The sequence below is a fragment of the Lepidothrix coronata genome, unplaced genomic scaffold (assembly GCF_001604755.1).
Source record: "Lepidothrix coronata isolate B3197 unplaced genomic scaffold, Lepidothrix_coronata-1.0 Scaffold4, whole genome shotgun sequence".
In the NCBI taxonomy this organism is placed as follows: Eukaryota; Metazoa; Chordata; class Aves; order Passeriformes; family Pipridae; genus Lepidothrix; species Lepidothrix coronata.
In genome coordinates, this window is record NW_016690184.1 from 11,101,564 (window position 1) to 11,116,436 (window position 14,873).

Genomic DNA, 14,873 nt, shown 5'->3' on the forward strand with positions numbered 1-14,873 from the left:
TATCTTTACCACCACAATATGGAAATTGATACCGTAAAATCAGCAACTATTGTTTCTACAGAAAGACAGAAACATTGTAAAGCCTTGGAGAAAACCTTCAGAGCCTGAGCATACAAAGACGACAGGTCTGATCTAAAAGAGACAAGTTAAGTGCCTGGATGTTACCTGATATGTGGATGAATATAGTTGCTGACTGCTTCATCATCAATACTTTTTCCTGTATGTAGCTGGGACGAAAAATTGTATGTTTTCCATTCACACTCCAGCTGGTATAACTAAAAAGGAAAGAATAAATTATTTGCAGAGGTTCTGATTTTTATAATCAAGTAGGTACATCATCAACTTGGACATTAAAAGAAGTTCTAACTGTATAGTTTAAAAATTATGACTAAATATTTGCCCAAGAATACCCAAGCCAAACTCCTCTGTGTTGATTTTATACATTACAAAGGTAAAAGCCAATTCAGCTCCATACTCACCTCTTCTTTTGCGTACTTGAGCTTGTATTCTCTTTTAACAGCTGGATCAAACCTGGTCTGTGGGAGCCACACCTGGATCTGCACCAAGCCAATAATCACCCAGAGACTTCCTCGCCAAGCTGTCTCTGGTAACTCCTTAAGCCCTTCCCCATAGAACTGATGCAAGCAAGTGAGCAGAAGAAACAGGAATTCTTTAGGAAGTAATTCCTGATCAGTGATGCTTCCAAGTATGCTGAGAAGGTACTCATATGCAACAGAATCCTTGAGGTAGAGCTTCTCACAGCACTCTAAAAATTCTTCTTGAAGATCCACTGGAACCAGATCTATCAGGGCAGAGAGTTGTCTGCCTATCATTATTCCTTGTAGTCTAGCGTCCGTATGTCTGAAGGAAAAGGAATGAGAGAAGTTTACACATGGTAAGCAAGCTTCTGTAATGTGTTTTATTTAAATAACATATATGTGGAAGAAACGTCTTAATACCTAAAATCTGCTATTGAAGAGACAGCCATGTTGGTCCACAGTGCCGTGCTGACTTTGTGAAGCTGCTGTGCTCTCTCCATCCATTCTCCCAGTGTTACATGGGATGATAACAGAACAGGAAGCTCACTCACATCCCACTGGCTTGTCTTGCTGCTGCTAGTTAGAATTTCAAAGAAGCACTTTGAGAAAACGGCTCGGGTCAAAATGCCTGGGCCCTAAATTAAGAGATCAAGAGTTAGATTTTTCAGATGCAACTTGCACTGACTAAGCTAGAACTTACAATATTGCTTTAGAAAACTACTGAATTATTCGATAAGAGTATTCAGCCTAGAGTTTGATTAGGTCAGAAGAGACAAACCTTCAGAGAACGGTTCATATAGGATTTAGAAAAGTTCTTTTCCTCTGTTGCAGGCAGTGGCCTCCAAGTCAACCAGTAGTCTGGGTCTGTTGTGAAAGTACTGCTCCAAAAGGATGCTAACACAGCATTAACTAGTTGAGATGACAGAACAGACATTTCTTCAGGTGTTATCTAAGGAAAAAGAAAAACTAGAGTTGATAATAATGTACAGGAGCAAAAGAGAATTAGGTGCATACACATACAAAAAAAGTATGATACTGTTTTTCAGTACAGACAGTACAAGATATTACTCTAGATCCTTTTCAAATTCATATAGCATTTGCTTGCATCTCTTCTCAACAAAAAGAGTACACTTCCTGAAGTCTGCACTATCTCCTGTCTGTGAAATATGCAGCATGTTTACAGAGCAACTTGTTAGAATATAGCCTCTAGTCTTTGACTGTGCAACCTTTTGTTACAATACACCGGGGTGCAGAAACATGAAACAGGTAAAGCTATCAATACTCTGCTCTGAAGCATTGAAAGTGAACTTGTGGTTTACTATGCTTTATGGGAACACAACCATTGTATCATAAATATTAACCAGTTATTAAATGTTCTACAGAAAATGCATCAAATAACTTTATCAGTCTATTTGATTTGCAACATAGAGCTAAGAAAACTGAGATGCACAGGAACAGAAGTATTTTTCAGCATAATGTTACTCTGAATACATAGATACAACCAGGCTGGCACCTGCCATTCAAACAGTTTCCTGTTTTCCATTAGGTCGCAGATGGATAAATGGAACAATACTACCAAAACAGATTATATAGAACTATGTTATTTATAACTTCATTGTATTTTATTTATGTTTTAACGTCATATTTTAATTACATTTTCTGAAGGCTCACAGTTAATAACCTTCCTTATTAAAAGAAGGAACAGATTTTGTCAGCCACGGGGAGGAAAACTGCATGTCAAGAAACTGAGAGATATACATATTTTGAATAATCTGTTAAAAACATCTGCAAGGCTAATTAAACTAAAACTTGTCCTTACTTCATTAAGGTGTAACAAGTGCCACAGTCCAGAGAGCTGATAAGAAGCAGCTGGTGTCATCTTCAGAGAAAAAGCTATAAACTGAGCTAGTTCTGAACACATGCTTAGTTCTTGACTGCAGTTCTCCCTGTAGCAGGTAAAAAAATACAACCTAAGTAATGTTTAAGCAGGGCACATGAAATAAATTATTTGGATAGTAAAACAAATCAAGAATGGCAGGCAAAGTCACTGAAAGGTTAAAACAAGAGCATTTCAAACACTGAAGAACAAGCACTCAATACCTTGAATCCTTCCAAGCTGACAAAAACACCAGAAAAAGAGGAACAAGTGGAAACTCCTGTAGCTATAAGCTACATGTTCAACAAAACATACAAAACATTTGGGAACAAACTGGCTTCTAGCTTTATAGTTTTTGTAAAAAACCAGAACTTCGCTGAATTAAAGAGTGAACCAGTGATCCTAAGAGTCTCATCGCACAAACAATACTTTGACTGAAATCCATAAATGAATAGCTCTCTTTTAAGGAATGGGAAGCCAGATAAAAAATAAATACATTTGGCCCCTTAAAACAACAGTAACACATCCTAAATTAATAATGTTAATTTAAACTATGATTCTATGTGTGTATAGTTCACACACAAGGAAGCATGCATGCTAGTGTACTTTCTCTGTCTTCAGGTGTAATCCAGACTGCAGTAGCCCCCAACAACATGGTGTTAAACATCTTCATGTTGATTCCTAACCTGAAGGACTCTTCTACTTCGTTAAAAGGCAAATATGTATTTGCAAAAGAAAAATGCTATGTGCCATTTACTACATAAAAGGTTTTAATTTTCAGTCATCTATAACCCATTCTACCACTAATAAAGCAATTTCTGGAGTCTCATGTGTTTACTTCAAGGGGCTTGGACATCAGCATCCCTGTATTTGCCTTAATAAAGCAAGCTAGAAAAGAAAAAAATCACTTTCTCAATATAACACTAAACCATTTATCTGCTGATACTTTTTATATTTGCCCGGCTGCAATTCTGCATGCAGACAAGGAGTGCACATGCATTGTATACACAAATACACATATTTGTGTCCTACAGAGATATACATGCACGTACACACACACATACACACACACACATATATATATGTATATAACATATGTGTACACACACGGAGATTTACATGCAGAAATAAAGCACCAAAGTTGCAGCTTCTATCCAGGGATTCTGAATCTCATGGAAGGAATACAGGATTTCTTTCTCCAGCCTTCTTACCTTCTTGTACAAGCCTTGGCCACAAAATCTGCTGTCATTTTGTACTGCCAGAGCACGCCTATGTATTCCATTGCAGGCCACAGCTGAACTTGACTGCAGAGCTGATTTAGCAAGGCAGGGTCTAACTGGTTGGAGATGGTGTCTTCAGGAAACCTTTCTTCTGCATGACTATATTTAACTCCTTCTGCTCTCAGGTATGAATGCACAGCTTTCAAAAAAATCTGTAGTTGACCTGTTTGACAGATTGTAAGAGGTACGTAAATGCATGTACCGTATTTCTTGCCAGTGAACATTTAACATCCTTTCCATTTGTACACAGAAAGGAGGGAGATGACAGAAATCATCCTGTTGGGCTCTTTAAAAGTGTGACCTACCCAGACTAACATCTTCTAAATGGTTGGCTCTTATTATCAGACCATCAGCTTGCAGCAACGCTTTCTTCGTCTTCATTCCAGTGGCAGCAATTTTCAGACAGCACATTTTTTCCTGCCATCTACTTTCTCCAAAGGCCAATCTTAGCTCCAAGATGTTAAGTGGTTTGCCGAGGACTTTCAACTGAGAAAAACATTCCATGCCCAGTTTATCCTGGAAACATGGAAAGGACAATTTGTTTCAGCAGCACTAACAAAACAGCAAACAAGATTTGTGACTGCAGTCAAAACTAAGATTTCAAATTCACATGCACACAACTGCACAACAAGTTCACAATCTTTTAGTAGCCCTACTCAATACAGCAGAAAACAGAAACTGAAAACGTTGCCCACAATTCCTCCTTGTCAAGTTTTTTTTCTTTTCTCTTGTGAAGAAACTACATAAAATATGCAGACAAACAATACTTCAACATGGCAACCTAACTAAACTAGGGGCAATACATACACAGAATAATAAAAAATACCAGCAGCTACTGTCATTTATAAGAAAATGCAGTTTACACTTGCACTTAAAATACATTTTCTTAGAAAAATCTCCTCAAATTCTTAGTAAGCATTTAATGTTCTTCAGAGTCCCACAAAGCACTTACCTTAAAAGGAAGAGGTCTTCCTAGAGACTTCTGTAATATCTTCATATTGGCAGAAACACCAGCAGGATTGACCAAGCAGCTCTGAATCTGCTGTGAAACAGACTGAATTTCCCTGGAAATCCTTGTAGGAAAAAAAAAAAGAGGGGTAGGGGGGAGAAAAAAGCCCATGCAGTTAACAGAAATTTAAGAAACAAGGCAAAAGGATGCATAAGAAAGGCAAGTCCCTCTGTTAATCCTTTTACTAATGGGGTAAAAATTCTAGATGATCATTTGAGCAAGCAGAAGCCCAATGTTAGGAACCCTGAATTTTAAAAATGAACAGCTATTTAATATACTGTACTTGCATCACTAATGGCAAACAATGCAAATTAGCTATAATACTACAGAAAATAGTAATTTATACAGACATTTAACAGAAACAAATCAAGAGCCACTACACAAAGCCACTCACTTGTTTTGGTCTAATCCAGTAAGCATCTGAGGAATTCTGTCAATTAGGTGTTTCATAACCCAGTGCCAGTGCAGAGACAGAAGTGACAACCCTGGCGAATCCACTGTCACAGTGTCAGAGACTGCCCAGAACCGGTCACGCCACAGCAAGCAGTATAAAATCTAAGGAGCCAAAAAGGTTACAGTTTTACCACTGCTGCATACTACAGAATACTTCGTACTTCAAGCAAGAGAAAGAGCAAACCCACTACCACTTGCATTAACTTCAAGCTCCCACAATGCTTTGCATTTACTGCTACACAACCAGTACTCAACTATAGGTTCTCTAAAAATATCACACAGCTCTACTGGCAGGTGGAACCACAAGCCAAAACCAAGCAATCCCTGCACCATGTCTACAATGTCAAGATTTCAGCAAAATTATATTCATGGTCTGAAAAGGAAGAGGGAGAAGCGAACCACCCCCGTGACCTGCATGCCACCTGACCAGGTTCAGATGTTCTTATCGCAGATAGATGTGGATAGTCCCTTTACCATCAGTGGAGAGAAAGAGGCACTTCTACAGCACAATTCATGCCATCCTAAGCAGGCATTAGAAGGTTTGATGATCAAGTTCTGACTATCTACATCCCAGGTATGTACATTTAGGAAAGATAATTCCCACCCCAAGTATCTGCAGGCTGAAAACCTACATTCCACACAGAACAAATGAGAAAAAAGAGCACAAATACAGTCACTAAACCAAACATGATCATTTGCCTGCTGCCAGGCATATTCTGAATACCCACAGAAGCACTATGCTTTATTCCATGGTCCCTGAAGCTAGTGTTCTGCACACAATCTCATTTCATTTAACTTCCATATATGATGAAAAGTCTACTCACATCATGCATGTCATCATCACTTAAGGCCACCTGAGTAGACTTCACCCAGTGAAGTGCAAACGCATCCCAAAGTTCAAAGAAAGCAACAAGGTTGACTACAATTGCATGAGGAAGACAGTTGTAACTTCCTGGATCTGAGGTTTGGAGAAGAGGGAAAGAAAGACAGAGAGAGACTAAACATTCCAGCCACATCACATGACACATAGGAGTCAACTTCTGATCACTAGATCCACTCTAAGGTTGAGAAAAAAATAACAATCTGAAAAGTTCCAAGAATTGAAGTAATAAAAGTAGTCCTTCGCTATTTGCACAATTCTCTATTACCTCTGTGCATTTTATATATATCTATAGATATAAAACCCACAATGAGGGAATCATTGATCAACTGCTTCTGTGCAGCACAGTAACTTCATCACTGAATTCTTACCCTTTGCTTTAGAAGTTAAACTTCCTACATACATAAAACAAAAGCATGTCTGAAGAACTTGGCTCTTCTTACTAGCTGAAGACAAAACACTATTCTAATTTCTCTCCACCATTATCCTAAAGTTTAGATAATTGAGAGAGAAATTATATTCACTCATTACCTAGTAAAGGCAGGACATAAATAAGGTATATCTAATTTAAGAATAATGTGTTAGATACCACATTAGTCCTCATCTGACTGCTTTACATTCACACATTCTTTGCACGCTCAGGACATACCATGTTTAAAGTACACATTTCATAATACTGCAAATTAACCGTATTTCAAATTGAATATAGAACCAAAAGGAACAGTGAAAATCAACTCACTTTTGCGGAAATCTACAGACATTCTTAAGACACTGTTTCTTGGCTTCTTGCTGGAAATCAAATTCTTCTCAGTGTGACTTCTTTTTTCTCGGTCAAGAAATAATGCTGCCCTGAAGTAAAAATAAAGTTGTTAAAAATCCAGTACTATTTTAAAGCCTCAGCCTTATGTGGGTGATGAACTACAAAGTGAACCATATTACATTCACTGTATTACGAAAGAACCAAGTGCAGCACTTGCAGAATTGCTTGAATATGGTTTCTGGAGAAGCAGGCTTCACAAAGAGCTGATTCCTGACTTCACCAGGTACAAAACAGTAGTGAGCTACTAAACAGATGCAACACCGTGGCCTGTAGGATATGTGAGCAGTTGCTTCCTTATGCTGCAACCTTAAAATCTGTAGAATTTTTACTTTTTTAGGAAAAGTAGTCCAAATTCAAAAGTAGGGCAACTATTTAAGTTACGTTAGAGATTTCACACTGCTGCTTCAGCCTCTTCACTGCTTTGTTCCACAGTTGTGGTTTGTCTTTGAAGTACTGCAGCCTATATGGAATGCTGTGAGCTCTGCTCCTTATATTAAGTGATTAGTTTTAGTATGCATCTACAGAAAACAGAAGCAAAGAATTTAAATACTGTACAAAAACTCTGCCTGGTATTTTAGATCACATCTGTCAAAACCTAAAAACATACTTGGCAGACACAAGTGTTCACTCAGCACTGATTACAGTCATTGGACAGTCTTTACAAGTTGTTTTTTTTTGTAACCTACCGATTTGCTGCAGATTTCAAAAGCGTTAGAAGCTGGTCTGTGTGTTCCATTTCTGTATCGAAGTTCGTCGAATTTCTGATGATCTCCAAAAACTGCATATTCCATCTTGGGTCCAGAGGCATCACATGTTCATCTGGAAAGGCAGACGAGACAGGACAGCAGTGGAAACATTACTCAGTGAAAGACTTTTCTTGATCCCCCTGCCTATGCAAGAACATCAGAGAAAGAAAGAAGGAAGCCTAAGAGGAAGGCAGAGTCTTGAACTCTCTCACTCCAGATATCCAAGCAGAAAAACATTAAGTTGACTGCAGGTTCTGTAAAACAGAACAGTGACAGTAAATTAAACAGCAGTCAGAGTACCCAAACAGACAGCCTGGATAACTTAGGCAAAAGATCGCCAACCATCCATAAAAGGTCCAGTGTCACTGCACCTAACAAGCTTGGAAAGGGAACTACAGGCCTGAACTCTATAAAAAACCAAGGGAAAATTATAGATCACAACGTGGGTTTCAGGTGGGCTAACACAAAAAATCCTGGGGAAAAAGAGGGTGCCTAAACTACCAAGTCAGAAAGGCAGGGGATATATGCATCACTCTTCAAAATATTGCTTAACTCTGGAAGCACCAATGTCTTACATCTTTTTTTTTTTCAAACTACCTGTCATATTTGGCTGTAGCAACTTGATCATGTTACTGACTCCAGATGAGAGAGGACTGGCATAGAAACAACCAAGGGCTACGGCACCTGCTTCCAGCTGAATCCGCACTGAATCTGTAGGTGAAGAGGAGAGAACAGAGGCATAAAAGAGCATTTAATACAAACAAAGAAAAATAAATTCAACTGAGCCAGCGCAAGCAGACTGAATCAAATCTGTGCATGCACTCTGGATATGCTGGTTGATACTATTTTGTATTAGCTTCAAGCAGTCTTAAAAGCAGTCAGAACGTCATGGTTGAAGACATAAATCCAGTAAAGAGTTCTAGTTAAACTGGTGATACTTCATGTATGCTTAAAAATATGGCTTGTGAAAATCCATGACCTTATACCTTCAAATCTTCCTCTCAGTACTAGTTTTGTGGGGTTTTTTTTCTCTCCAATTTAAAAAAAAAAAAAGCGCATACTTTTCATTAAAGTAATTTTCTAGCTATTTTCTAGTTTATAGACCTACCTGCTTGAAAAGACAGCAAAATAAAGGGGAAGCAATCCCATTAACGTAGGGACAACACAAACTGAAATTTCACACCATAAAAGGAAGTTAAATGTGTGAATTACTTGGACTAACTCCTGTCTAAATTCTCCATAAGTTTAATGTGATTAACAATGTAATTAAGCAGTGAATAGCTCATCTTAGCTACTATCCTGAATGTTCAGTGAACACTGCTTCAGTAAATCTCAGTTCTGCAGTTTCTCGGCTTTCTAACCATTTGTATTTTAACACCAAATACACAGAGACATTTTACTGTTTTTACTACCACTAAAAGAAATAGTGAAAAGAAAGGTATATTTGCAAACATAGACCAAGAGGGATCCAAAAATAACTATAATTGAAAAGTGGTACAAGTTACACACATGCTTGAATAATAAAGGACAATGTTTAGCCCAAAGCCTCCTGTTGTCCCTAATATGCACAACCTGTTCCTGTCCCTCTGTGGAGCCTCAATGCCCTCAATTTAGTGTGGAGAGTTGACAGCTTTCATGTCATATAATTTGAATGGTCTGAATGTTTTCATGGAAGACTTACAATTTGTGAAAATACAACAAATCATAACAGAAAGTTAAATAATTACATACCAAGCACCTGTGAGAGATTTTTGGCTAAGGAGTTAAGCCATTTAACTCGTAATTTCCAATCTTGATTGGTTGCCTTTTCTATGAACAATTTGACTGAAGCATGGAGAACTTCCATTTTATCCATCCAGTTTGCATCTATCTCAACAGGACTGAATTTGAGACTCTCGGGATTAGTGGACTGCATAATTTTTTGAAGATCTTGCAGAGTCAGTGGTAGTGTCCTGAAACAAAAAGAATTCCAGTAATCAAGGGCTCAAACTGCCAGATCCAGGAAATAATATACTTTGCAAGTTAAGCTACTCAGGATGCAATCACCTGCAGGCAAGAGGGTAGCAACGCAGTAAACTTTCCTCCTTTATTTATCTTTAAAACCAGTTTCCAACTTCAAATCAGTTGGGGGTGTCTACCGTTAGGAACTCACTACTGCCAAAAATTCATGCAGTACCCAAAGTGAATATGCACAGCATATCACTGAGAAATTCTAATTGATTTGTGCACCAGAACGATATGTGAAGTTAAGTTAAAAAAAAAAGACAAAGATAAGAAAGCAAGTGTCATTGATTAAAAAACAAGCAAACAAAAACAAACAAAAAAGCAAACACCACAGAATGTTGCTAAGGTTTTACAATTTCAACATTATATCTTAGTAAAAATAACTTCTACAGCTTGTTCTTTCACTGGAAGCAAACCACGGTACCTGTCCAGAGTAGGTTACTAAGCAAAGAAGGTAGAAAGGAAGTTTTTACACCAGTGTTGTGAAAATAAGTTGCACAAGAAATCATTAAAAAAAATTCTTGCATGTGCCCCTTGCACATGGGCCTCTGCTTCTCTCAGACAGCTCTGTCTAAAGAAGAAAATGTGTTTTTTCACCTGAAGCTACAGGACTTAAAATAACTGATGAATAATCGATTACACGAAAACATGAAATACCAAGGATCATTAGTATATTTTGAATTAGTTAAATACTTGGGTTTTTTAAAGCTCAGAAGGAAACTGAAGGAAGAAATTTTGTAGCTCTTATTACCTATTAAATCCAGTGTTTGCATTCACATTTTCTGCTAAATGCATACTCCTAGCAACTCTCAAAATGGGTCAAATGTATACTTAATGAAGATTAAAGAACTAAGTATTTTATATATATTTTTAGTATTTTGAAGACTGAAGCATAAAACCATAAATAATTAAACTTTTATTTGTAGTGGTTGCATGGAAAGGTAACAGGAACACAGTTACAGAGCATGAAGATCACAGTTTCTGCCTGTTCAGTTTGATGAAGAATTTTTGCAAGGAGCAATGACATGCCATGAGTAGTTGACATATATCACTTCTTATTTATTAGACAAAAATAATGTTTCCAGCCTACCTGCAGTTTCTAAGGTTAAGTCTATGCAGACAATACATTAGGACCTGTGCATCACTCCTGACTGTCGAAAGAATTGAGTCTTCAGCTGCAAACAGACTTGTAGGTAGGGAGTCTGGCCACAGTCCCATTGCTAGCAAAGACTCACCCCAAGTTTCATGGGAAGCCAGAGAGGAAGCATGCTTTGTAACCAATTCTAACACAAGCTACAACAAACAACCAAAAAGCACTTTAGAATCATATTTAAACATGTTACACATATTCAAGTGCAATAGCTCAGGAAACTCTTTAATTACATGTATTTATTATGAAATCACTATAAACCAAATGTTCTAGAAACACAATAAAAGTACCACAAAATTCCTACCAGAAGTGGAATAACATATTGTACAGTTTAAAACAGGAAGTGAATACGTCTGCAGATGATAACATCCACAGTGTTACAGGCTACAGACTCATCAGTATTAATATCCTAAAGTCTCAGCTGAAGCTGTTAAAAACCAGCCTCAGAGTCCAAACTGCATATTCTCCAGCTCCCTTATGCTGCAAATGAGTGAGCCACTGTCTACAAAACATAGGACAAATCATGTTTATCCCCTGGGGATTATATCAAAAAGCATATCACAAATTCAGAGTCTTTATGCAACTCTCACTCATCTGACCTCTGTCTCCAGTAGCATGCCACAAGGCTGAGGAAATATGTCATGAAAGGGCAGGTGACAGATGAAATTCACTGTACTTCACCATTCAATACTAAAAAGCTCCAACTTCTGGAGCTTCAACCAATCTGTTAAGTTACATGGAGAACTGTACTGCTTATACCGGAGTCAAAAAAGGCTCAGTATCTAAAAGATACAAAAAATGTTCCAATGCCACTTAACCCCTTTTCTTCATCACTTGACAAATAATTGAGAAGATGTTTAGAATTGTTTGATTTATCTCTTCAAGAGCACCATCTTCATCAATCCCTCACTCTTAGGCACTCAGGAAACAGGACATAGCCTCAGGAAATTACATTTTTCACTTATCTAGATGATACAAGAGAAGCTTTCAAATACAGGACTTTTACCTTTTGGTTAATCTGCAGTTGTTGTGAGTGGCCATAAACTTCCCAACAGGCTCTGTAAAAAGACTTTGCTAATCCAAAGCCTCTCTGTATTTGCTGCACAATCAATACAGCAGCCTGAAGCAAAGGTGACAAAGATGACACAGAACCTGAAAGATACACAGCATTTAGCTTTAATACTGAAGAGCTCATCCATACGTATGTAATAAGCCCAAGCTGTTAACAAACACCAAACTGACTTTTCTTACCTGCTATTGCCGCCTTGGTTTCTGAATGCACAGCCATAAGTGCGTCACAGACACTATCTCCAACTAAACCCAAGCCATGCAGGAGTAACTTCAAATCCAGACTGTCCAATACATTTCCATCATTCTCCCCAGGAATGTAAATTTCAATCCCACGATTCCGCATGGCTCTGGATATTTCCCCATGAACTGGATCCATAGAAAGGAAAAGCCTGTTGGATATTAGAATAGAATAGTCAAGTTGGAAGGGATCTACAACATCATCTAGTTCCACTGCCTTACATTCTTAAGATGTAACTGAGGTCCTTAAACTATCACTCCAGAACCACCAAATCTGCTCTTCCATAAAGTAAATTCATCTTCATAAAAATGCAGACACTAATATCTAGAAAGCCAGAGACAGCTACTGAATTTAAATAAGAAATCTGTATTAATAGTTATACTTTGAAATTAGACACAGATATTCTGCATGACTTTAAACTCATATCTGAGTTATGTCTGTTTTATCATTTGCTCACTTCCAAAGAAAAATTAAGCTATGCCTCTGAGCTATAAAGGCTTTTAAAAGTCTTAGCAACAGCTTCAGGTAAATCTGTGCTGTTTAAAAACTAAAATATTAATTACTCAAGTAATTAATACTATCAGCAGACATCTGTTAAAAGCAAGGAGGAAAATCTACTTCTGAGATACAATGCAGTGAAAACAGGTTTCTGAGAAGTCAAAATGTTGTTTCCAATTCAGAGGAACCGGAGCATATCAGTCCCAATATTCTTTTCATGAATTTATAAGAGGTAGGAATTATACAGAATACTCTATATGCTCTCCTCCCATCTTCCCCACAGACTCATTCAGATCTGAGACAACAGATTGCCTGTTTGGGTTTGGGTGGTTTGTTGGGGTTAAAAGTTCTATCATTGCAGGAAACTCAAATTTATAGATGAGATGGAAAAAGCTGGGAAGAAAATTATTATGTCCATATACCAGCTTTCATTACCAGCATATCTAAATACTTCACCATCTTCAACACATGTTCCCTCAACTTCAACTACAGTGAGACAGGGAAGTGCTGAAATCCTAATTTAGAAATGGAAAATCAAGGCAGTGGTACACTGCTATGAATTTTTCGGAATATAGTCTGTGCTACAACAGGGATATAAAGCAAAGCCTCTTAAGCTCTCTCTCATATGCTTATCACAGTGCAATTTTCTTCCTTGCCAGACAGTGTTACTACAGTACATGGCAAACTGAACAGCATTCCAAATATGAAAAGACTGTCTCACTGATGACATTTTTATTCTAAACCTGGTATTTGGTAAGGTGGGAACATAAAAGGCAAAAAAACCCCAAAACAACACCAAACAGAAATGCAATGCACCTGAAGTTTGGATGAGGAGCTATTGTAGGAATTGTGCCATCTATCACACCTCTCTCACTCATGGTAAGAACACCTCCTGGTTCAAGTAAAGCATTCAAGCGGTCCAGCACAGAAGGGCTGTATTCAAAAGAAATTCATATGGTTACGCAAAGGTAACAATTTGACCCCTTTCTGATCTGAAATCAAAATGGTACCAGTCTTAAACAAAAAGCAAAACACTTAATTACTTTATAAAGTAACAGGAAAACCATCAACTGGTAAGCTGGAAGGAAGCTAAGAAGGAAGACACTCTTCCAAAAAACCTAAGTTACTACTCCTGTGTATTATCTAATGCAAAATGTTCAGCTGTGAACCATACAGTAAGAGGCAAAGTCAATGGGTAGGTCAAAGGATTCACTCACTGAAACAAGGTCACTAAAATCTCTTACTTGCAGAAATTAACGTTGTCCATTAAGAGCCAATCTCCAGATTGCAGGGCCTGAACCAACATTCCATCCACCCACTCAAAAGTGCCATGGTTGTTACAGTCAGCAGCCTGGGCTTGTTGCAGCTTGAAGTGCCGGAACTCTTCTACCAGGTGAGCAAACTCTGAAAGAGGTATATCTTACATTGAGACTTACACTGCTGAGGAAGCTTCCTGTTCCATTCAAGAAAAATAGTCGTTATTTGTTCATAAACGTATATGCTTCCTCCTTTCTAGGGGCACATAACAGCTCCAACTCTTCAAGTAGCCTCCCATGAGCCAAATCCATGTGAACAGAAGGGGTTTGCAAGCAGAGACATATAACCCAGATTGACACTTTCCTCCCTAAACAGATACTTTTCTCCATCCCTTCATCCCATCAGATGAAATTTGATGGATATTAATGCCTTATGTTAAACAATGATTAAAAAAATAAAAAAAGGAAAAACAACCCATATGTTACTATGCTGACATTCATAACGATCAGCTGATAAGTGCTTCAGAGTAAAAATGCAAGAATAGCATATCCGAGTTCCCTTTCTTAGGAATACAAGATAAGAGCTTGTATCGCATCATATGTTGAGTAGCTCAATACAGGAGAATTTTGGTACTTTAAATTGCCCACCATACATACCTGCCTTTGAGTAAGAATTTATTTTGTTATTCAGTCGCTGGGTAAGCACAAGTATTCCCTCCAGTTTGCTCACTAACTCAGCTGTAACACTTCTACCTCCTTCACCCAGAGATTTGGGTTTGTAATTCAGGATGAAATTGCTCCAAGCACGCAGCACAAGTTCAGCGTCATCTGCACAAATTTCTGTCAGGAGAAGACTGTCCCTTACAAGTGTGCTCACAGCATTCTCCACTTTTTCCAAGAGGCGCTGCCATGGCCTATTGATATCAACCTGCAAACAGGCCATACAGAGTTAGCTCATGCAGAAGAGTGTGGTGACGTAGGCTCCATTTGTAAACACTAAGCTCACAGTGACTGGCCACCATTAGGTAGGAAGGAGAAATATAACCAAACCAG

The 14,873-nt window shown here is 38.0% G+C and overlaps 1 protein-coding gene across 3 annotated transcripts in view; it reads right to left on the minus strand.

Annotated features, from left to right (window-relative positions):
• The window catches only part of MDN1 (midasin AAA ATPase 1), a 97,293-nt gene that overhangs the window by 36,459 nt on the left and 45,961 nt on the right, over window positions 1–14,873 (minus strand). For all 3 annotated transcript variants that reach the window (XM_017825703.1, XM_017825712.1, XM_017825719.1), the window contains exons 43-62: window positions 14,478–14,748; window positions 13,809–13,968; window positions 13,381–13,497; window positions 12,009–12,217; window positions 11,764–11,909; window positions 10,698–10,900; window positions 9,335–9,555; window positions 8,201–8,314; window positions 7,544–7,676; window positions 6,777–6,886; window positions 5,982–6,115; window positions 5,099–5,259; window positions 4,648–4,768; window positions 4,001–4,211; window positions 3,627–3,858; window positions 2,359–2,485; window positions 1,318–1,488; window positions 960–1,174; window positions 480–861; window positions 166–275 (exon numbers count right to left, since the gene is read on the minus strand). In XM_017825703.1, the coding sequence (XP_017681192.1) occupies window positions 166–275; window positions 480–861; window positions 960–1,174; window positions 1,318–1,488; window positions 2,359–2,485; window positions 3,627–3,858; window positions 4,001–4,211; window positions 4,648–4,768; window positions 5,099–5,259; window positions 5,982–6,115; window positions 6,777–6,886; window positions 7,544–7,676; window positions 8,201–8,314; window positions 9,335–9,555; window positions 10,698–10,900; window positions 11,764–11,909; window positions 12,009–12,217; window positions 13,381–13,497; window positions 13,809–13,968; window positions 14,478–14,748 (3,548 nt within the window). The remainder of the gene's footprint in view (window positions 1–165; window positions 276–479; window positions 862–959; window positions 1,175–1,317; window positions 1,489–2,358; window positions 2,486–3,626; window positions 3,859–4,000; window positions 4,212–4,647; window positions 4,769–5,098; window positions 5,260–5,981; window positions 6,116–6,776; window positions 6,887–7,543; window positions 7,677–8,200; window positions 8,315–9,334; window positions 9,556–10,697; window positions 10,901–11,763; window positions 11,910–12,008; window positions 12,218–13,380; window positions 13,498–13,808; window positions 13,969–14,477; window positions 14,749–14,873) is intronic.